The sequence below is a fragment of the Lissotriton helveticus genome, chromosome 2_1 (genome assembly GCF_964261635.1).
Source record: "Lissotriton helveticus chromosome 2_1, aLisHel1.1, whole genome shotgun sequence".
NCBI classification, from domain to species: domain Eukaryota; kingdom Metazoa; phylum Chordata; class Amphibia; order Caudata; family Salamandridae; genus Lissotriton; species Lissotriton helveticus.
In genome coordinates, this window is record NC_136059.1 from 1,794,261,629 (window position 1) to 1,794,286,337 (window position 24,709).

A 24,709-nucleotide genomic window follows, 5' to 3' on the forward strand; every position below is an offset into this window, starting at 1 on the left:
AAAAAAAAAAGAATTACTGTAGTGATTACTCTGATTAGAATTTTGCAATATATTGGTCAATATATAAACTCTGGTATCAAGTAACGTTTCATTTGGCCAAATTTGTTTTCACAGGGATGACATAAATATGTGTTGTATGTTTATTTCTGCTTATTCCCAAAGATATGTGTGCATGTGTGTGAGCCTATGAAGAGACACACAGACATTCAAGCACATATATCTCTTGCACTGTTTGTTACTACTTTACCTTTAAGAGCAGGAGATCATATGGATTTTTTGTATATTAAAGAATCCATGGTAATTCTATATTTGTAAGTTATCTTGGATGAAATGTAACTATACAGGAGAATTAAAAAGAGCTTAGTATATTAGTTACTGGGGGCCTCAATAAGAGTTTGGATGTGGGACATCCATCAAACATGGCGAATTTCACGTCCACCCAATTGAGAGTGTATATATAGGGCTTCTCTTCACTCTACATGAGTTGGACGCAACAATTATGTTCGAGGCATATGAGCTGCAGATACTACACTTTTATTAGATCGCCACTTGGTGTTGGGCTCGGATGATTGCATGTTGTTGTCTTCTTGGAAGTAGTCTTTGTAGTCACGAGATAGGTGACTCCTCCCTTAGACAATAGTGTGCATGGACATCGGCTCCATCCTTAGATTGCTTTTTTCCGCCATTGAGTTCGGATGAACTTTTTCTGCTCCGGCTCCAGATTTACTTTTCAAGTACTTCGAAGCGCAAAAACTTATTAAAACTTCACCTAACTACTTTCGATATCGACTAACATCGTTTCGACTCCATCAGCTCAATTCCGGTCATCGACGCGGGCCGCTGGGCCTATCCAAGCGGTGAGGCCTACACCTCTTGGAAAGGACGCCATTCAAAAAATGCCCCGTGTGTGGAGCAAAGTTTCCACGCAGTGACCAACACGAGGTCTGTAACCTGTGCTTATTGCCCGAACACGAAGAATCCAGCTGTATAGCCTGCGCGTCTTTTCGATCCAAGAAAACTATCCGAGATCGGAGGGCCCGTCGACACGACATGCGTAGAGCAGCTCCGGAACGCACAACAGCTCCGGAACCGGTGAATATCTTCGACGATGAGGTTCCGCTTGTCCCCGAAGAAGATTCCGATGATGATCTCCAAATCATCGTATCGGAGGCAGATGACTCAGACGACTCGGTCAGCGCGTGAGTACTTCTGCCCCTGCACCACACACAATGCCCAAACCGAAGGCAAAGGTCAACACTCCGCCTCATGGACCAAGTCGCTACCGAAAATCAACTTCGAAAGCCCCGCCGTCGAGCCCGGCTCTGAAGAAAATAACTAAGCCTTCCGGTAGCTCGGTACCGAGCAAGCCGCACGTGCCGATTCCACCACCTCCATCGGCACCGAAACAAAAAGAAGGTTCGGCTCCGAAACCAAAACAAGTCTCGGCACCAAAACCAACAGAAGTCTTGGCACCCAAACCGAAAGACGGCTCGGGTCCGAAACCGTCTACTTCTAAAGACAAAGGTACTAAGCCGGCGTCCAACGCCTCGAAGCCGACGAGCCCAGCTTCCATTCCGAAGTCATCGTCTCTGGTACCGAAACCGACAAGGCCTGATTCCGATGCGCCCAAGACCTCGAAACAGCCAATGACACTGAAAACAACACCTTCGGTGCCGAAAACTACGCCTCCTAAGGCTAAACACAAACAGCAACCTCGTCCGGAACCGAAAAAATCAGCACCGACAGAGGTTCCACAAGGAGAAGAAATTTTCCATCCAGATCCTCTACAAAAGAGGATCTACATTGACTGAGAAACAGGTGCTGTATCCACTACACCACAAAAGAAGAGGAAAGCAGATACAACACCCACACCTGTAGTACCTGCCATGAAGAAGGACTCTGCCACATCTCCTATGCACCCTTCTTCTCCTATACCTCTTTCTCCTCCATTTCCTGTTCCTCTTAACATTTCACCACAAATTTCTCTTCCACATTCTCCTCTGTCTTCACACTCACCTCAAGATGATGATGGGTATGAGTTAGGGAAAGGGATAGACCCAGATGAGCCTTTCCCATACCCTATAGATGATCCAGACTGGGAGTACCCACCCATCCAGCTATTCCTGACCCACAGGCATACCCATCAAAACCTTCTCCACCAGAAGATAATATTAGTTTTGGGCACCTCTTGAACAGAGCTGCCATTTACCATGGGGTCACTATGCATTCTGATGAGACAGAGGAGGATTTTCTGTTAGATACTTTTGAACAATCGCAAAGAGCTGTTCAAATTCCTCCTATGATTAAAGGGGTCATCAAACATGCTCCAGAGATATTTAAGGACCCTGTACGTACTAGGATCCTAAACCCTAGAATTGAGAAAAAAAATATAGGCCTGAAGATCCAGCATACATTAAGGGACAACTACCATTAGATTCACTAGTTGTAACAAATGCTAGGAAAAGAGCAAATTCACAAACGTCAGGAGAAGCACCCCCACCTGACAAAGAATCTAAAGTAATAGATGCTTCAGGCAATAGAATAGCTGCGTAAGCTACCAACATATGGCGTATAGCTAAGCCCTCCTTTCAAGATGTGATAGGGCTCACTATGATCAATTAGTAAAACTCTTAGAACATCTACCTGACCAATATAAGGCGCAGGCAAATGACCTTATACAAGAAGGCAAGCTAATTTCCAATGCCTCAATAAAGTGTGCACTGATGTGGCAGACACTGCATCTAGAGCTGTAAACACTAGTGTACTACTTAAAAGACATGCGTGGCTACGCATTTCAGGATTTAAACAGGAAGTGCAAACTACCATTTTAAATCAACCATTTAATCAAAATCAATTGTTTGGACCAGAGGTAGACACAGCAATTGACAAAATGAAGAAGGATACAGATACTGCCAAATCTATGGGAGCTTTACAGTTCTCACAGGCTAAAAGCTCTTTTTGTCGCTCATTCTACAGAGGAGGCTCCAAACAAACTGGAGCAGACAACACAACATCCTTAAAATCTAACACGCAACCATCCTCTAACAAGGGAAATTTCAGAGGTGGATATAGAGGAAACAACAACAAAGGAAGAGGTTGTGGTAAGAACAATAATCGAACCTTTTCCACCACAAAATAGTGACTTTCCTCTGCTCCCCAACAGCATTCCACTCCTGTGGGGGGCAGATTAACACAGTTCCTACCTGTCGGGAATTCCATCACAACAGACAAGTGGGTAAGACAGATTATCCAACATGGCTACTGCCTAGAACTTACAGCAACCCCTCCACACATACCACCCAGACAGCGTCCAATGTCTGCAGAACACCTCACAGGAAGTATCTAAGGTTTGTACTAGAAGGACATTATCAATTCAAAGTCCTTCCATTCGGAGTTACAACAGCACTAAGAGTGTTCACAAAGTGCCTAGCAGTAGTAGCAGCACATCTCAGAAGACAACAAATACATGTCTTCCCTTATCTACACGATTGGCTCATAAAAGCCAAGTCATTCAATCAGTGTGTCCAACACACACAGCAGACAATTCAGACATTGCACGACTTAGGGTTTACAATAAACTACACCAAGTCGCACCTGCAACCCTCTCATACACATCAGTATCTAGGGGCTACAATAAACACGTCTCCAGCTCTAGCGTATCCCAGTCCAGCAAGGATACAGAGCATTCAAGCCTTAGTCACAAACGTCCAACATCAATACTCACTCCAAGCCAGAGTGTTCATGAGACTAATAGGCATGATGGCATCTTGCATCTTCATAGTACCATATGCAAGACTGCAGATGTGTCCATTACAGGAATGTCTAGCACAGCAGTGGAACCAGGCTCAAGGGCAACTAACAGACCTGGTGTTGGTAGACAGCCGCACACATCGCTCTCTGCAGTGGTGGAACACCTAAAACTTGACAAGAGGGTGGCCGTTCCTCGAACCTGTTCCACAAATAGTACTCACAGCACACGCATCTCTCACAGGATGGGGAGCCCATCTCCTACATCATACAACTTAAGGACAATGGACCACTCAACAAAAAGTTTTCCATATCAACCATCTAGAGCTGCTAGCAATATTCTTAGAACTCAAAACATTCCAAGTACAAGTACAAAACAAAGCTGTCTTAATCCGGACAGACAACATGACAGCAATGTATTACATACAAAAACAGGGGGGGACACTCTTGAGAACTGTCCCAACTCGCACAGAACATTTGGAGATGGGCCATTCCACAAAACATATATCTGTTAGCAGAGCACCTTCCAGGGGTTCACAATCAGATAGCAGATCTGTTGAGTCAGCAGACACAACAAATTCATGAATGGGAACTACATCTGCAAGTTCTTCAACCGTTCTTTCACATGTGGGGGCATCCAGACATAGATCCGTTCGCCACACACACAAACGCAAAATGCCCAACCTTCACCACCAGGTTTCCACACCTATTGTCCAAGGGCAATGGGATATGGATGAACTGGTCAGGCAGATTTACGTACGCTTTTCCGCCACTACCACTAATACCACTAGTGGTGCGCAAGCTCAGACAACAGTCTCTCAAATTAATCCTGGTAGCTCCCACATGGGCACACCAACCGTGGTTCACCACTGTTGGACTTGGCCTTTTTCCCCAAATTTTTCGCTTTTTACCCCCCTAAATTGAAATGCCTCCCCCATGGTATTAGACATGTAAGGACCATGTGTGGTAAGAGTTGCCCTGTTGTAAAATTAAATGTCGTGAAATGGTGTGCAGAAAATATTTCCCCATGTTAAACATGCACCTGACTGAAATGTACTGTGTTTTTAAAATGGATGCCAAGGCCCTGGGTAGTGCCATCTGACTGCGTTAGGTCGGCGGTCTAGTTATTATTACCCAGCCACCCCTAGCTTTTGGAGGGAAGCCTGGCACCTAGGGTGCTCAACCCCTCCCCTTGAGCCAGTGTGAACCAGTTTTCCCCAACATTCCGGAAGGTGCTGGCTCTGTGAGGGAGGAGGGTATAAGTAGGGAGAAGTGCCACCAAAAAGTCAGTCAGCGCTGGGACAAGAAAGAGAGGGGACCTGCTACAAGGTGCTACCGCCACATGGGCCTGTGAGCTGGGCCCTGCACCCCTAAAACCCCCCTACTCTGCTGTCCCCTGGGGCCCTGAATTATGAGGGCCCACCCAGGTCCCTGTCACTATTAAGGGACCGTGAATTACGCCAGCGCTGAGGGAAAGAGGTGCCCAGAAGAGGAGGAATGCTGCGGGCTTCAACCCCCCAGGAGGTGAGGAGTGTGCCCCTGGGGCTGGCTGTGGAACTGTTCGCCCCCCCCTCCATGAGGGGCGCCTGTCAGACGCTGTTTGGGGAGGTTGGTGCCCTCAGGAAGCTGTGGCCCCTTTGGAAGTGCTGCTGCGGCATTGCCCCTTAAGCGCTGGACTGGGAGGAGCTGCGTGTGCCTAGAAGCCCTGCACTGCCTACCCAGTGCTGTGGGAAGAAAAGCGCTGTGTGGCCGGAAGATGTAAATGGCCTTAATAGCGCTAAGGGAACCTACCCCTCGTTGTGGCGCGCGTCCCGCGTGAGGAGAAACTGACCAGAAGGGAGCCTACCCCTTATTGCTGCCCCGTGCAGTTGCGCTGGCCCCGTGAAGTAAATAAGTAATTAAAAGGGAGCCTACCCCTTATTTCAGCCGCAAATCACCGCCGCGGCCCGGTGCCACCTTGGAGGGACCCCCGCCGTGTTTATCGTCGTCACGGCGACCCCCGGTGCCAGGAGGGGGCCGCCGATGAGGAGGTGAGGGCCGCGATAGGCCCTGAAGCCAGCGCGTCCAGCATCACGTGGCTGGAGCGCCGGTGACATCATCGCCGCGCCCCCAGCCACGCCGCGCAGGGATTGGCTGCCGGCCGGCAGCCCGGGAAGAGGAGCGTCCTTAAGCCCTGGGTCCCCGTGAGGGAGGGGGGGACCCAGGTGAAGTACCGGTGTGGGGCCCCTCTGTGCTCTGGAGAGGGCCCCGTCTGTGCCTAGCGCCTCGCGGAGGCTGCCTGTGAGTCCCGGGCCCCCGTGAGGAAGGAGGGGCCCGGTTGTCGTGAGAGAGGAGGGAGCATCGAGGCACACTGTCGGTGCCTGCCCCCTCCACGGAAGAGAGCCCCGAAGCGAGAGCGACCGGTGGAAGAGGCGGGCCGGGGCACACTGTCGGTGCCAGCCCCGCCGCCAGAGAGGAAGTGCTGCTGCTGGTGGGGCTCTCCTGAGCTGAAGAGAGCCCCGATTGTGCCGCGTGGAGGCCGTTTGGAAACCCCGGGCCCCCTGTGTCGAATAGGGGCCCAGGTAAAGACCCGCACAGAGTAGCTGCAGAGGGAGAGGGAGCGTCGAGGCACAGGATCGGGGCCTGGCCCCTCCCCCGCATCTAGTGAGACCCCAGAGGAGCCGGAGCCCCACCATCCACCGCAGGTCTTTCGGTGAGTGGGGACTCAGTCGCATCGTGGGTTGGGGGTGTGTCGGGGCTTATGGTCAGAGCCCTGCCCCAGAACATCCGGAGCTGCGTAGGGGGAGCCCCCGCACCCACAGGAATCCCGGTGAGTGGGGCTGTGTGTAGTGGAGTTGGGGTGTGTCGGGGCATAAATCGATGCCCGCCCCTGGGACAACCCTGAATTAACAGGTGCCCCATCTGGCAGCGGGCACCTTTACCTGAAGAGGTCTGGAGTCGGGGCACAGGGTCTGTGCCCGCCCCCTTCTCTGGGGAGACTGTTGTTGGGCCCTGTTGGCCCTAACTCACCAGAGAGAGAGTCCTAGAACTGGGCAAGGACCTCAGTTAGGCCCCGGGACCGGTACAGGGACGAATTAACCCCTGGTTAGGGAAATGCTGAGACTGATGGGGAACGGTTTTACCTACAGGGGAGTGGGTCACTGAAATCCCTTATGTTTGCCCACTAGGTTGTGTAGGCCAGGAGTCCCTCTACTGAAGTGCCAGGCCAGATAAAGAAGTTGTGCCTATTTAAATGCCACCCCCCCCTGTGAATGCTAAAGATCTGCCTGATGCTTTTGTTGCAGGTTGTGGGCTAAGGAGGCATATGCCCAGGTGCTCCTGTTGAGGCCTCTTGTGGATACCTAGGCCTCCCCCCTAGAAATATTGCTTAACTTTGTGATGCCAAGGTTATAATTCCCCACGGTATTGCCTCTTTTGTAGTGGTGTAGAGGGGACTGTCACTGGAAATGTTGTGATCTGAACCTACGGTCACTATTGTTGTTACCGCAGCCAAGGTATACTGATGTTTTACCCCTGAAGGTGGATTGTTTGCTTTTGTGCCCTTTTATTGCAGGTGTGCACCTATGCTGGCCTGATGTGTTATTCCAGGCCCCGGTTTATGCCCCTTGTTAAAGAGCCTGCCGTACTGATTTCTTACAGGTGCTCCTGTCTAGTATGTGCTGTGATGCTCTGTTGTTTTTCCCTTACAGGGGTGGGGATTGGCGTTATAACGCATGAGTTGTATGTGCGCTAATGTGGGATTCTTGAAATTACAGCCACCCCCTAAAGAAGAGAGCCTGAGTTGGCCCCGCCAGAGTGGCCCCAGGTCTACTGATAACTTAATCACATTCTTCTTTATTTCAGCTATGGACTTATGGACTCAACCCTTTCGTCCCATGTAAATAATCCCCCCTGATGTACTTGGCTCTGGCGCCAGTTGGCGCCTTGTTGTGATTACCAGTGTATTTTTCCTTTTTACCTTGCAGGTTGGAGATATCACTAAACTTATTCTTTTTCCAACCAAAGGTGGTGTGGTGACTCTTTTGTAGTGTGCCTGGTGTGTCGTCTGTGGATACTGCGTGAGTGCTTCACATGTCCTCCGTAGTTTAGCCTGCCCGCTTGGTTCCATGCTACCCCCTTGGAGATTTGGGTAACCCCCATTTCTTACAACCACACTGCTGGAACTATCCCTAGTTCCACATCAAAGGTTACGCCTGACACCATCTCTGTTAACACAGAACCATGGAGACATCAGACATCCAGACCCAAATCAACTAAATTTGGCGATCTGGCTCCTGAAGTCTTAGAGTTTGGTTATTTTAACCTACCTCCAGACTGTATGAACATCATTAAAGAAGCTAGAAGACCTACTACTAGAGCTTGTTATGTTGCTAAATGGAAAAAGGTTTGCCGTTTATTGCAACAATAACCAAATTGATCCCCTGAATGCTTCTATCCAGAATATCATTTGCTACCTTTTACATTTACAAAGATGTAACTTGGCATATTCATCCATACACCTGCACCTTGCAGCAATTGCAGCATATTTACAAAACAGGCAACATCTGTCTCTTTTTAGAGTACCAGCTATTAAAGCATTCATGGAAGGATTAAAAAGAATCATTCCCCCCAGGTTACCACCTTCTCCAGTGTGGAACCTAAATGTTCTGCTTACAAGACTCATGGGACCACCATTTGAACCTTTGCACAAATGTGAACTGCAATTCCTCACATGAAAAACAGCTTTCCTTATTGCTATTACCTCTCTTAGAAGAGTAAGTAAGATACAAACTTTCACGATACAAGAACCATTTTTACAACTACATCAGAACAAAGTGGTTCTAAGAACTAATCCTAAATTCCTTCCAAAAGTCATTACTCCTTTTCATTTAAACCAATCTGTAGAGTTACCTGTGTTTTTCCAAAACCCTGACTCTGTAGCAGAAAGAGCTCTACACACACTAGATGTTAAAAGAGATCTTCTCTATTATATAGATAGGACTAAATCCTTTCAGAAAACAAAACAATTGTTTGTATCTTTCTCCCCACCTCATAAAGGCAATCCCATCTCTAAAGGTGGAATTGCAAGGTAGATTGTAAAATGTATACAAATATGCTATCAGAAAGCAAAACGTACATTAACAGTTCCTCCTAGAACGCACTCCACACGCAAACTAGGAGCCTCTATGGCTTTCTTAGAGAACTTCCCCTTAGAAGACATATGCAAAGCAGCGACATGGTCTACAACACACACTTTCACTAAACACTACAGTGTTGATATGCAAGCCAAGCAGCAAGCTGCAGTAGGCCAAGCTGTCCTTAAAACTCTCTTTCAAACTACTGCAACAGATACAGGTGACCACCGCTAGGGGAGATACTGCTGCACAATCGATGCAAAGTGTAGTATTTGCAGCTCATATATCTCGAACGGAAATGCTACTTACCAGTATGCATCTGTTCTTGGCATGTAGAGCTGCAGATTACTACACGCCCTCCCGCCTCCCCGGGACCTGTATCTGTTCCAGTTTCTATCTTACTTAGATGCACAGCATTGGACATCTTTTTCTTTACTTCTACTATCTCCATCATTTCCCATCATGGCGAAAAACAATCTAAGGATGCAGCCGATGCCCATGTGCACTATTGTCCAAGGGAGGAGTCCCCTATCTCGTGACTACAAAGACTTCTTCCAAGAAGACAACAACATGCAATCATCCAAGCCCAACACCAGTGTGCGATCTAATGCAAAGTGTAGTAATCTGCAGCTCTACATGCCAAGAACAGATGCATACTGGTAAGTAGCATTTTCCTTCTTTGTGGCGGTTGTCTAGCAGCTGCCAAACTATACATAATGCCCTAAGTATTCTTTTTACAATAGCCAGACATTGAGCCCATGAGATATCATTAAGATGGTACTAGTAATTTTCAGCTTCTGCTTTGAATAGATAGTGTTTATTTACTACATCACCAATATTTGCAAACCTCCGAATCAATTGATGTATGGAGACTAGCGGTTACTGCATTATATGGACAAACAATGATGTGGATAACTTTTCTAAATGAATGTTAGAAGATATTAAATGAAATTTACAATTTGCATATGATGCACATGAAACTCACATTCATTTTATACATTGAACTGCACATTGAAAAGAAAAAATAGAAACAAAGCGTGCCCACCCAATCAAAAGATTATTTGATTGCTCAGTGGAATAACTTATCCAAAAGTGGCCCAAGAAAAGTGATGGCACAATTTGTAGAAAGAGGCTATCCAAAACGACATATCTAATAGGAGATACTGTGCTAGAAGCTAACTTTTAAAATTCAGTCTGATGCATTCAGGTGAAAATGAAAAAAACGAAATGTAATGTTTTATTACCAAATCCCCAAAAGAATCCAGTAAAATTAGGATCATTTGACACAATCACTGCCAATACTGTAGGAGAACATAGCCATAAACAAAAACTTGCAAGTGATAAACTAGTGTCTACTTAGATAGAACCTGATTCAGAACATTTATGTGTACTTTTATTGAACTGCGCACACATCAGTCACTGTAAAATGTAAATGACGATCCAAATTTGCAGGATCAGGACTGGTGGAAGAATATGATTATTGTCTGCACTTAGAAATTTTAAAATAAAGCTACCCTGGCAGAATTGCTGCATGCGCAAGTTTAAGATCAAGGGTGAAATTCTAGTCATTGTTGGGTAGGACAGTTCGTAAATGATAATAAATGATAAAAGGTTGTTTCAAGTGAGAGAAAATATTTAAGTAAACAAACTAATATTGTTTTCTTTCAATTTTCCCAGGTATTAGAGGGAAAACCCATCTATGTAGACTGCTTTGGCAATCTGGTCCCGCTAACGAAGAGTGGGCAGCACCACATATTCAGCTTCTATGCCTTCAAAGAAAACAGACTTCCACTGTTTGTTAAGGTAACCCCAGCTGTTATTTTCCAGGAGTACTGAGCTGCTACAAACTGTGTGAATTCATTTATTTTATTGATTTTATTTATAGTTCAACCTCTGTCCATCCAGGTTTCACAGCACTGTACATTCCAAAAAAAGACTAATTTCAAAAGCATTTTTGATTCTGCTTCCCATTAATTTACATCTTAGCCATCTTTTCATGTATCATAAGAAAAACAGACTATAGCACTGCAAACAATACTGGCAGATATCTTGTAAAGAGTTTTAATCATTGATATTGTCTAGAGTTGTTTTAAGTGCTGAATAATAGAAAAATATTCCTTAATTTGCTTCACAAGGGTAATGTTAGACATGGCTTTTCTTCCTGAAAAAAAATTATTTGAAAAGCTGAGCTAAAGTGAGCAGAGTTGGCGAGGGGTAGAAATGGTTCATCAAATGACAGTTGCTCTTTGTGGGTGGACATGGTCTGACCTGTGCAGGTGATAGAGTTTAAATTTTGAGCTTCACAATTGAGGATGCCTGACCAGTGCTTAATAAGAACCAGTGGTTAAACAGTGTACCTCCGGCACTCTTTTTTGGGTATCAGCACTTATTTTCCCTTATCAGACTTTGACCTAGAGCAAGAAAGAAAAAAACACAAAAGGGGGAAAAAAGGAGGGAAAGAATTATGGAAAAACAATGATGAACGAAGAAAGCAGGGATAAAAAGAAAACGGGAAAGAGCAAGATAAATTGGCTGGGAGTGTCTGGTGGTGTATAAAAGAGGCATGAGGTTAGATCAAGAATACAAAGCCTTGTAATTCATTTCACATGACATTTAATAGCACCATCCGCGGCTTCGGAGCCATACTTTGGGCCCCCGGCACTCATTCTTTTAACAAATGAATCACTGCATTTGACCATGAATGACCAAACATACAGTTTGAAAATAAGTGCATCAGTATTAAAAACACCTTCCCTAAAGCACTATGAATGTAAAATGCTTGAAGTCAACAGTGACCTACTATGTCAAAGGAGAAGAGAAATGCTGGGCAAGAATAAGTAAGCTGTAGAGAAAACATATTGTCAGACAATGTGTTCCACAGCAGTCATCTGGTGAAAGAGATACACGCATGAACAAAATAGAAATATTGTATTATGACTGCTGTCAAAAGCCAAACTCACATGAGCAACACATTGTGGGAATCTATGTCAATGCTTTTGCATGCAAACGTAGCAGTTGTTTTCTATAAAACACCTGGGAAAATAGCTGAAAGGAGATGTTGCCGTCTCCATAGGATATTGTAATTACACAATAACAGCAGGTGCAGGCTAGCACCCAGGAGTCAGGGAAAGGCAGACCCTAGAAGTGCAAGGCCCTAAAAGTTAAGGTTATGGCTTTTGACATGGGCAGGGATGGGCATGGATCACAATCCAACAGCAGCTACTGTCAAGCCTAGGTCCTCATTTCCTCCCATCATTTTCTGAGCCTGACAGTTTCAGCTTGTGTGGGGTCATGCTCAAGTTTCAAGGCTGGAAATTGCAGTGCCTCGAATATAGCAAAATCCAGGACTAGGTGAACTAACCTTGCAGTCCTCTCAAGTCACATGTACTCTCTCAATGCTTGTTTGTTGTAGCTTTAACGGCAGCCTACCACACATACAGTGTATGAGTAGTATGGCCACAAGAGAAGTCAGGATCCATTCTCCAGGGCCCAAGACTTTCTGTATTATTGATGGAGGTTCATTGAGTAAATGGATAAGAGGCAATCATATTGTGCCATCTGCCATCAGACTGCGCCTTGACAAGTTTGCCATTTTACTGATTACTTTTTTAAACTTAAGTTCTGCATATTAGTTATTTATAGTGCAAATTGCGTATATCATCTCAATACACATCACTTTGTCTTTTTCTTTAGGATGACTAATGATAGATATCATTGCAGAAGGGTTTCTGAGTACTTATTCGTTTTGGGGGACTTGGTTTGTAGCACGATTGTCAACAGTAACCAGGTTAACAGTAGCAAATGCCTTAATAAAATTGCAGGAAGGCAGAAAGGAGCAGAGCATGATCCACAGATGTGTGCTGCTCGGATAGGCCTACTACCATGGCCAAATATTAAAATACATTAATTATACTACATGCCTGCATGGGAAAGTACTCCCAACTATAGACAGTATATTATAAGTCCATCAAAAAGTGTCTCTTGCACTCTGAAGTCATGCTCATGCTTCATGCATTTGAACCCAAAGTTCCTGTCAGTCCTCCATTTGAACAACAGAAATCGTGCACACGCCAGATATATTCAGGGAATTAAAAGTTAGCTGACAACAGGGATTGAAAATATCCATCCTTCTGATGGATACTTCTAACCGCTGATTCCTCACCTTGTGAATATTCCCGCAGGCATCAGACTGTATCCAGAAACTCCAAAGCAATACTCCTGCGCACCAGTTGGTGGTGTTGTGTGGCTTTGCAACAAGATTGTTCCATTCCGTAAGTATAAACACCACCAATGCCTGTTCTTTCTTTTCTTTCTGTACCTTCAGACATGGTGTGCAAAGGACATAAGTCACCTCCCAAAAGGACAAGGTTTAAACCTTGTAGGGACAAGGCCATGTGTTGCGCCCAGCGCCCCGCCAGTTAATAGACAGGTAGTTTATCGCTAACTACTTGTACCAGCCGATACTGGTTTTTGGACACAACACCCTATGCCTGAGAGTTTGGTGGTCCAGGCATCTCAGCAGTTTCACCATTTTTGTGGTTAACCTAGGGGTTTTCAATACCACCAACGCCAGACCACACCGCCTAAACAGTACTCTTTTATTATATTCCTCCCGTCTTTCTTGATGTCATTCTGGCGGCCAGGCATTTATCTACAGAATCTGTGTAGACGTTGTCCTGGGACACGTTTGTGTCCCTTGTGGTGACAACTGACATATAGACAGGCTACAAGACAGTTTGTAAAAGAGTTATTTGCTTTGTTGTTGGCCCAGCAAGGACTTTTGTTGAGCACTGCTAAAGGTTATTTATCGGCTTCGTCCCGGTCAAGCCTTTGTCGTTTAAATTTGATGAGATTTTTAGGAGATTTCTTAAAGATTTTCAGCACATGTTTTCACTGAAGTCCTTTGTGGTGCCACAGTGGGAATTCAGTTCTCGCTTTCCTAATTTGCACCCCACTTGAGCAAATTCACTGTTGTTTACTATGTCTCTTAAACCTGAAAAGGTTTTTTCTGGTCCCAATGATATCATCTCATCTCATGAATGAGCTGTAAGTTCTTTTGGTCCAGCCACCTTATACAACGTTCTTCCCAGACAAGCTGGTACTGGAACTTGAGCTGCATTCCTGCTGAAGGTAGTAACACCTTTCCATGTTGGGCAGGCTATCACTCTTCTGACTTTCTTCCCCCGCCTCACCTCAAATGAGGAAGAGATCCTACATTGTTTGTATCCCAAGAGAGCCCTCTGCTTCTACAGTGATCATATCAGGAAGCATCAGGTGGACGATCAACTGCTCATAGGCTTCTCAAAAATTAAGAAGGGTAAGGCAGTGCAGGAAAGAACAATCTCTAGGTGGATAGCCCTCTGTCATAAAATCTGTGTTGCATTAGCTAAGAATCAACTGCCTGAAGGCTTTTTGAGCCAAGGATGTGCTTCTGCTGCGCGAGCACGCAGGGTCTTTTATGATATCTGTCAGGCTGCCATGTCGGCATCAGCACACAGATTCACAAAGCACTATTGTCCTGACAGTCCGGTCCATCAGCGTGGGCTTTTGGCTGTTGGGTCTTGCAAGATTATTTGGCATACACCAGCACCCAGTGGAGGTGCTGCTCTGGTATCTCTTCATAAGGTGAGGAATCAGCGGTTCGAGATATCCATCAGAAGAACAAGCTACTGACCTTTGGTAACGCTCTCTCTGGTGGATACTATATTTAACTGCATGTTCCTCTCCAATCCTCTCACCTCACAGTTCTGTGGATTGGACTATTTTCCCATCTAGAAAGGTCCCAACATAGAGATGTTCACATAAGTCACTCCAATTTCCTGATGGGCCCTGCATCTGATTGTGGACAAGCTTTGGAAAGCAACTGATGTCAGTGCGCCAGAGTGGCACATATATGTGGCCTCTGCTTGTCGCTTCCACCGTGGACCAACATCAGCACGGAGCCACACAACACCTCCTATTCGTGCACAGGAGTACTGCTTTTGAGTTTCTTGATCCAGTCTGATGCCTGGGGAAATATTCACAAGGTGAAGAATCTGCAGATTCAATAGAGTTTCCACCAAAGAGAGAGCTATCCAAGGTAAGTAGCTTGTTCTTTATTCCAATAATTTGAAAGAAGCCCTTTTTAATGTCGATATGTCTGCTTGTAGATATAGGAACTTTGATTGTAAATATTTGAAAGAAGCCCTTTTTAATGCAGATGAGTCTGGACTTTCTTTTCATGAAGCCCAGCTCTTTAATGTTTCTTGCTGTTACAACATGCAGTGTTGCTGATGCAAGCAAATGCAAAGCTGCAATGAACGTTACTTGATCAAAGGCATATTCATAAATCAAGACTAAGGGCCTGATTTAACCCCTTTGCCGCGATTTCGCGGCAGTGCGGCACTTCCGCAAAATGGGCGGGGCCGCGTTTGGCACTTGTAACAAGGCGGATGGGATGTTCATCACATTTGTAACAGAGTACCTGCCCGATGACCGTAAGTCTTTTCAGAAGGTTTTCCATTGATCTTCCACATAACTCTGCTCTTACCTAAAGTTTTTTATTTCTTTGCCCTAGGTACGGGATACCACTCAGGAGCCTTGTGGTCGACTATCGTTCATGAAGGAGCCAAAATCTACAAGAGGCCTCCTGCATCAAGCCATCTGCAACTTAAACATCACACTGCCACTCTTAACCAAGGTAAGAGCATGCAGGCCAACGTTTGATGTTTGCCATGGAAAACATCCTTTACAATCCAATTGTAACTACGCAGTGCCCTTACCACAACAGTCTTTACAACACAAATCTTTACCACGTATATGCCTTTACCACGCATGGTGAACATATTTCAGGTAAGTAAAAGTGTGTGTATGTATATATTCACTGAAAAAAAAAGGTTACTGGGACGTTATAGTTAGCAAATAGAATTTAAAAAACGTAGAAATTTCCTGTATATGCCCCTTCTGGGCTGCCCGCCTTTGGGGGGGGTGGCCACTCCCCACCACACATGGTCTTCACACGGAGGGAGTTGGATTAAAAAACAAAGGTTACAGGTACATTATAGTTAGGAAATAGAATTTTTAAAGACGTTAGAAATTCTCTAAAAAATAAAGGTTACAGGGACATTATAATTAGAGTCAGATTTCACTCCTACAAAACCAGAGAAATTCTGCAGTTATAGTTACCTCAACTAACTATAACTTATGCCCCGCTTATGACCTCACAAATTACGTCACAGTAATCCGAGCAGGAAAATATCTGAATATTGCTCCCTTCCCCGGAGAGCAGCATTTTTAGCTGCTTCCTCTAGGCGGAAGCAATGCTGGCTCACTCTGGATGTGGGGATCCAGCTGGGGCCTTTGAGTTCCATGCAGTCCACAACGAGGAGATGGTTGGTGCCCTGGGTGGGCACCAGGGCACCCGTCTTTTGTTGGCTAGGCCCTAGGGGATCGGGGTCCAAAACCAGACCAGCGAAGGGGGCCACATGCCCCTCTCCCTCTGCAAAATATGCCGGGTAGTTATTACTTAAAAATTCACTGAAAAAAGCAAAGGTTACAGGTACATTATAGTTAGGCAATAGAATTGTAAAAAAAAAATTAGAAATTCACCATGGGCCACATATATCAACAATTGTAATAGCGAGCACCTAATTGCGATTTTCTGTGAATCGCAATTAGGTGATCACTATTACATTTAGTGATTCCTGGCTGGTCGCAAATCGACCTACCTCATTAATATTATTGAGGTAGATCGCAATTTGCGACCCCCTAGGAGTTGCTAAAATCACAGTGATGGTGGCCTGCAGACCACTATGTCCGTGATTGCTTTTCAATAAAGCAATAATTTTTTTTTTTAAAAAGCAGCCCATTTACTTAGAGGTAAATGGGTTGCATTTAAAAAGAAAAAAAAGAACATTTTAAGAGCAAGCAGTGGTCCGCGGGACCACTGCCTGCTCTTAAAAACGTTTTCCCACCATTCCCAAAGGGGAAGGGGTCCCTTGGGCAGCCCTTCTCAGTTGCGAATTGGTTACCACCTACTTGAAGTTGGTGGTAAAATGCAAATGTTTTGCGACCGCATTTATGGTAACAAAACATTCATACATACTGCTGTGATTTGGTATTTCAAATACCGAATCACAAACCCATTTTGCAATTCGGTAACAGGTAAGCGAATCACAAAATAGGGTTTGATACATGGGAAATCCTTTTTTGCATGCACAAACTATCCAATTCTGCGAATCAGCCTGTTTGCGATTGCAAAATAGCTACATATATGTGGCCCACATGTCCCTAGAAGTGGTTGTGTGGGTGTGTGAGTGGGCCTACGAATGGTTGTATGGGGGTGTGAGTGGTTCTGTGGCTGATGTCATCGGTGATGTCGTAAGTGATGTCACTGACCATGTCATGAGTGATATAATATGAGCGGTCATTAGCAGTGCCTTGCGGGGCGTATGCAATAGTTAGCTCAGATAACGCTGAATTTCAAAGGTTTTGTATGAGTTAATCTGAGCCTAAATATAACGTCCCTGTAACCTTTTTCCAGTGAATATATATATATATATATATATATAGAGAGAGAGAGAGAGAGAGAGAGAGAGAGAGACAGGGACAGAGAGAGACAGAGAGAGAATAGGGTGATAAGGGCTGTTTTAAGGTGTAGGGGTGAATAAGAGTATTGGGGGGTAGGGGTATTTTAAGATGTAGTGGTAGTTAAGGGTATAGGGTAGTAAATTATTGTTCGAGGCATATGAGCTGCAGATCCTACACTTAGCAATAGTTCGCCACCTGGTGTTGGGCTCGGATGATTGCAGGTTGTTGTCTTCTTCGAAGAAGTCTTTGTAGTCACGAGATAGGTGACTCCTCCCTTGGACAATACTGCGCATGGTCATCGACTCCATCCTCAGATTGTTTTTTTCCGCCACTGGGTTCGGATGAAAGTTTTTCGCTCCGGCAAGAAAAGACTTTTTCTGCATTTTCGAAGCGAGAAACTTTAGATAAACTTCTTTCGACATCGAATAGACTTTTCGACATCACCAGCTACATTCCGGTGCGTCGACGCGGGCCGTTGGGCCTATCGGCGCCGTACGGCCTACGCCTCATAGACAGAACTCCATTCAAAAGATGCCCGGTATGTCGAGCAAAATTCCCTCATAGCGACCATCACGAGGTCTGCAACCTCTGTCTCTCGCCAGAACACGACGAGTCGACCTGCACAGCCTGTGCCTCCTTCCGATCGAAGAAGACCATTCGGGATCGGAGGACCCGTCGACACGAAATGTGGAGATCAGCGCCAGCACCAGAGGCCATCTTTGAGGAGGAGATCGTCGAAGAAGACGTCTCCGAGGACGAAGATCCAATCGAAGATATCTCCGAGGACGAGGCTCCACTCGTCGCCAAGGAAGACTCGCCTGATCTCCAGATCATATCGGGGGCAGTGGACTCGGACGACTCGATTCCATCTTGACAACCCGTGAGTACCACTGCCCCCGCACAACATACACTACCCAAGACAAAGGCAGCGGTCGGCACTCCGCCCATGGGGCCCAGTCGAGACCGAGATTTACCCTCCAACGCCCTGCCTTTGGGCTCGGCTCCGAGGAAAAAGACTACGCCTTCCGGTGCCTCGGCACAGAAAAAACAACGTGCCAATTCCACCTCCTCCATTGGCACCGAAATATCCTTCGACACCGAAGGAATCTTCAACACCGAAGCCAATACGCCCTTCGGTGCCCAAAGACAAAGACCCTTCAGCACCAGAACCAAAAGATAATATCAAAGAAAAGATTCCTTTCTGGGTAGTTATTTCACAAGGTGACCATGAGGCCTATCCATGTCAATTAGCTGTATTAAACATTTGCAATTGGCGAATACAGGAAGTCAAAATTTAGTCTCCACACTAGGTTGATTATACTTTTTGCTCAAAGTTTATTTCATAAAAATTCATATTTAGGAATTCATTTTAAATACACATTATAATTTTACACTGTGGTACTCTGGTACAAGTATATATCTAATAGCTAACAATTCCGTGTTACGGTTCTCTATCACAAAGTCACCACTTATTAGTATGCATTCAAAGATTAAAATTCAACGATACAGTAAATTCATAAAAAAACATTTTTTTCACAGTTTAAAATAGTCCAAAAGTCGACGCGTTTCGGTGCGTTTGTTATACTTGGTGCACCTTCATCAGGACAGAATAAGTTAAAAACAGGTATACTTCTTCTCTCTGAAAAAATGAATAGAATGCATATAGTTAGTGCGGAATTCCTAATTTGAGTTTATCCTAGTGGTGGGCTTTATACTTCAAGATTACATCAAGTTGTTCTTACTTTAAATTAAAGAAAAGGCGTCCTTCAAGTGGTTTCTGGGACGTTTTGGTCTTAGTTTATCTGGTAGCACGTTCGTCATCAATTAACGGCCGTCAGTGATCTAGAATCATAATTTACTTTTTTGTAACTTTTGCCATTTTTTATACTTTCAAGTCTAGAGCTAGTTTCAGTATGCTGTACTGCACTTACTTATATAGGTTGTTAGTAGCATATAGTCAATGATGCATAGTAGATGATGTCATCTCCCAGTTGCGTTTTTTTGAATATGCGCTCCTCAATGTAGTCACGTGACGATACTCTTAAATGGGAGAAATATAATATATTTGTGGTGCTGAAACATGTTTAGGGGTTATTAGTTTCCAACATGCCATATTTATACATACCAATCATGTGGGTCTTGTCAGGTTTCAAGGCTTTAGCTCATTGTATTGGTAATCCTGACGTTTCTTTGATTGATTGTCACTAATCTTGCTTGCCTGGGACCAACCTCGCTCCTTTTATGATTTTGAGAGCTGTGTGTGGGGCATAACAAGAGTGAGGCATAGATGTTATTTTAGCTTGGGCGATTCTGCAGTGTTTAATGTCACTGTCAGTTCTAAGAAATAGACACAGGCCATTCTGGCCCGACAGTTTACTTCAAAAATTATATAAATTCATTTTAGCCCTTTAACATAAGGAACATAAAAGAGTGTCCGTTTATACTCCTAATTTCCCATTTTAACTACGAGGTCGCTCCCTAGCCCTTTAACATAAGGAACATCAAAGATTGTCCGCTTACACTCCTAATACCCCATTTAAACTACGAGGTCGCTCCTCTGCCTGTCGGAGATATTAAGATAACCCTGCCTCGACTCCGCTTTGTAGAGCAAGTTGTTTAGCGCGTTCTCACCTGTATTATGGCTGGTGATTCCCTCGTGTGGCTGGCTTCCGCTTCACTGGAACTGACAACCACACGAGGGCTGCTGGGTACTATTTATACCTCTGCTAATTGATTTATTGCACTGCTGACGGCACTAATTAAGCATTAAGTGTTTGCATATCGCCATTAGTGTAGTTTTTTGCTGATTTTCTCGTCTCAGTGCGCCGGAAATACTAACTGTGTCCCGGAAGTGCTGTATATTCACGGGGAACGGCGGCCATGACTGTAGTTTGTTGTCAATGCGCAAAAACTACAAAAATAAAAGGGGCCAGTATTCGTTAGAGCCAAGTATATGTTAATAAAAAAGGCCTTTGGACATTCCTTATATATGCTATATATGTGCGTCAGTGCGTCTTGCAGTCATCTGCGCACTACGCTGTACATACTTTTCTTTAGTCAGTGCCGGATTCTAGGGATGATTATAAGATCTCCGTAGTTATTCTTCGTTATGCTTAAAGCTACCACCGCATGTGGTGCTCTCCCTAATTTGCCGGGGTGTGCTATGCACAGTCTGTAGTGCAAGCATTACTATGCGCGCCAACTTGAAGTTATTTTTATAAATAGACAAGGGATTGTTTTGCGCGTCAGGTTGCTCGCGGAGATCAAAAAAACTTTCCTGTGGTGTCGCTGTCCTATTTACTTAGATACAGAAAATTAGACGGGGCAATTGCCATACATTCTGGTATTAACCTTCATTCATTTCAATGCACATGTTGAGACAAATATGATCAGCAACCATCATAATATGTGCGATGCATTCTGATGCAGTCCTTTGTTTATTTCTGTACAGTAGATATAAGTCTGACAAAAAGGGCATACATCCCATGCGTCATTGCTGTCAATACAGATGTTATACGGTGTTGATCACTATTTTACATGACTAATACGTCTGAATCTAACAAACAGGGCGTACATTCCTTACATCATTCCTGCCACTGCAGATGTTATACAATTTTAGTCCCTATTACTCAAGGAAAAAATCTCATCAAGAAAATACATTTAATGGGCAATTTCACAATGCTATACAATTAATTCATTGTTCACTCTATGTGCAGTTAAGAAAGGCTCCTATGTTCACCATTTTACCTTTCTACTCTGGATATTCTTTGCTATTGTTGAATCGCTAGCAGCATCTATTTATCATGGACTATCTGATTATTTTATCCCACTCTTCACGGTTGTTGAGCCCTTGATAATAAGATTTAAATTTTGACATATAGAACTGTTCTCTCAGTTTGCGCTTTTTATTGGCATCTCCCCCTCTCACAGAGACCTTGATTTTTTCAAGGATGAACCATTTTAGGTCGTCTATTTTGTGGTTCTCTGTGGTCCAATGTTCGACTAGAGGAGCATTTTGTCTCTGGAGCCTTATTGCTGACCGATGTTCTGTCAGCCTCAAGCGTATTTCTCTTCCTGTTTCTCCTATGTAACATTTGTTACAGGGGCAGAGGATTAGGTATACCACATTGGAGGTCCGGCAATTCACGTGCTCGTTCATCCAATGGGTAATACCGTTCACTTCTACTTTGTCAGTTTTAATGATGCCTTTACAATGTGTACAAGACCCACATGGCAAATTGCCCCTGATAGGAGCATCATTAAGGATGTTTCTCTGACCATTCCTTTTGGGTTCTTTGTACGTATGCACTAACTGGTTTCTAATAGTTCTGTTTCGTCGAAAGGCATAAGTGGGTTTTGCTAACGGTGTAACTCCTGTTTTATTTAGTATTCCCCAATTCCTGTTTATCAAGTTCTTTACTTTGTTGCTAAAACTATTATAATCGGATACCATAATTATATTATCCTTGTGTTGGTTAGTTTTCTCAGTTGGCTCAAATAGGCTTTCTCGATTATAATACTTAGCTCGCTTGTTGGCTTGTTTAATTAAGCGTTTGGGGTAGCCTCGCAGTGTCAGTTTTTCTTTTAAAGTCTGTGCATGTTTCTCATAACTATTTCTGTCACTGCAGTTACGTCTAATTCGTAAGAATTGACTAAAAGGTATTCCATCTTTTTGGCATTTTGGGTGATAACTAGTGTGGTGCAACAGGGTGTTTCTATCCGTAGGTTTAACAAATAATTCCACGTTTAATACTTGATCTTTCTCGTAAATCTTGATGTCCAAAAAATCCACAGCAGATTGGCTTTTGTTAAAAGTGAATTTTAAGTTTGGATCACCACAGTTTATCCATTCAAGAAAATGGTCGAGATCCTCTTCGGTGCCATCCCATATGAAGAAAATGTCGTCTATAAATCTAGACCATCTCTTGACATTTTCAAAATATGGACAAATTTCATTATATACATGCTTTGCCTCAAATCTCCCTACATAAAGGCAAGCGAGACTAGGAGCACAGGTGGCTCCCATGCTGGTGCCCTTGATTTGACAATAATAGTCTTGCTTAAACAGAAAAATATTGTTCTTAAGGATAATCTCGATACATTCTAGGATGAAGGTGTTTTGGGCATTCAAGTCGCCCAAGTCATTTCTCAATATCTCATCCATCATTTTAACTGTGTCCTCCTGGGGGATATTAGTATACAATGCTTCAATATCCATGCATACTAACCATTGGGTCTCTTTATTAAATCTTAGCCCTTCTACCCTGGAGATCATGTGGGTTGTATCTTTTATGTAGGACGGCAATTTTGCCACTAATGGCTGAATGAAATGGTCCACATATTTACTGAGGGGCTTAGTTAAAGACTCCATACCCGATACTATTGGCCGCATGGGCGGGTCTTCCAAGTTTTTGTGAACTTTGGGTAGTCCATACATTGCTGGGACTTTTGGATTTTCATTTATAAGGAAGCGATATTCCTCCTCACATATTACATTGTCCTCTTTGGCAAAGTCTACCACTGTCTTAACCTTTTTCTTCAAATTTTCCCATTCTCTAACGTTACTGGGTCTATAATGCATTTCGTTGTTCAGGAGTTTATACATTCTAGTTTCATAGTCTTCCGTGCCAAGGATGACTATGCTCCCTCCCTTGTCTCCAGATTTTATTGTGATATCATCACAGGATGACAGGGATTTTAATGCTTCCCTTTCTGATTTGGGTAGGTTATTCTGCGTCCACACTTGTGTATCCAATAATTTCTCTAAGCCCATGGTTACCACTTTTTCAAAAGTATCAACCTCTGGACCTACCATACTTGTGTTAGGTGTTAGGTGGGACTTTTGGATTTTCATTTATAAGGAAGCGATATTCCTCCTCACATATATATATAGGTGTCCACCTAACACAAGTATGGTAGGTCCAGAGGTTGATACTTTTGAAAAAGTGGTAACCATGGGCTTAGAGAAATTATTGGATACACAAGTGTGGACGCAGAATAACCTACCCAAATCAGAAAGGGAAGCATTAAAATCCCTGTCATCCTGTGATGATATCACAATAAAATCTGGAGACAAGGGAGGGAGCATAGTCATCCTTGGCACGGAAGACTATGAAACTAGAATGTATAAACTCCTGAACAACGAAATGCATTATAGACCCAGTAACGTTAGAGAATGGGAAAATTTGAAGAAAAAGGTTAAGACAGTGGTAGACTTTGCCAAAGAGGACAATGTAATATGTGAGGAGGAATATCGCTTCCTTATAAATGAAAATCCAAAAGTCCCAGCAATGTATGGACTACCCAAAGTTCACAAAAACTTGGAAGACCCGCCCATGCGGCCAATAGTATCGGGTATGGAGTCTTTAACTGAGCCCCTCAGTAAATATGTGGACCATTTCATTCAGCCATTAGTGGCAAAATTGCCGTCCTACATAAAAGATACAACCCACATGATCTCCAGGGTAGAAGGGCTAAGATTTAATAAAGAGACCCAATGGTTAGTATGCATGGATATTGAAGCATTGTATACTAATATCCCCCAGGAGGACACAGTTAAAATGATGGATGAGATATTGAGAAATGACTTGGGCGACTTGAATGCCCAAAACACCTTCATCCTAGAATGTATCGAGATTATCCTTAAGAACAATATTTTTCTGTTTAAGCGAGACTATTATTGTCAAATCAAGGGCACCAGCATGGGAGCCACCTGTGCTCCTAGTCTCGCTTGCCTTTATGTAGGGAGATTTGAGGCAAAGCATGTATATAATGAAATTTGTCCATATTTTGAAAATGTCAAGAGATGGTCTAGATTTATAGACGACATTTTCTTCATATGGGATGGCACCGAAGAGGATCTCGACCATTTTCTTGAATGGATAAACTGTGGTGATCCAAACTTAAAATTCACTTTTAACAAAAGCCAATCTGCTGTGGATTTTTTGGACATCAAGATTTACGAGAAAGATCAAGTATTAAACGTGGAATTATTTGTTAAACCTACGGATAGAAACACCCTGTTGCACCACACTAGTTATCACCCAAAATGCCAAAAAGATGGAATACCTTTTAGTCAGTTCTTACGAATTAGACGTAACTGCAGTGACAGAAATAGTTATGAGAAACATGCACAGACTTTAAAAGAAAAACTGACACTGCGAGGCTACCCCAAACGCTTAATTAAACAAGCCTACAAGCGAGCTAAGTATTATAATCGAGAAAGCCTATTTGAGCCAACTGAGAAAACTAACCAACACAAGGATAATATAATTATGGTA

At 43.9% G+C, this 24,709-nt stretch overlaps 1 protein-coding gene across 6 annotated transcripts in view; it reads left to right on the plus strand.

Annotated features, from left to right (window-relative positions):
* ANK2 (ankyrin 2) overlaps positions 1-24,709 on the plus strand; it is a 1,987,506-nt gene that overhangs the window by 1,710,384 nt on the left and 252,413 nt on the right. For all 6 annotated transcript variants that reach the window (XM_078676735.1, XM_078676733.1, XM_078676736.1 and 3 more), the window contains 2 exons: positions 10,539-10,664; positions 15,418-15,540. In XM_078676735.1, the coding sequence (XP_078532861.1) occupies positions 10,539-10,664; positions 15,418-15,540 (249 nt within the window). The remainder of the gene's footprint in view (positions 1-10,538; positions 10,665-15,417; positions 15,541-24,709) is intronic.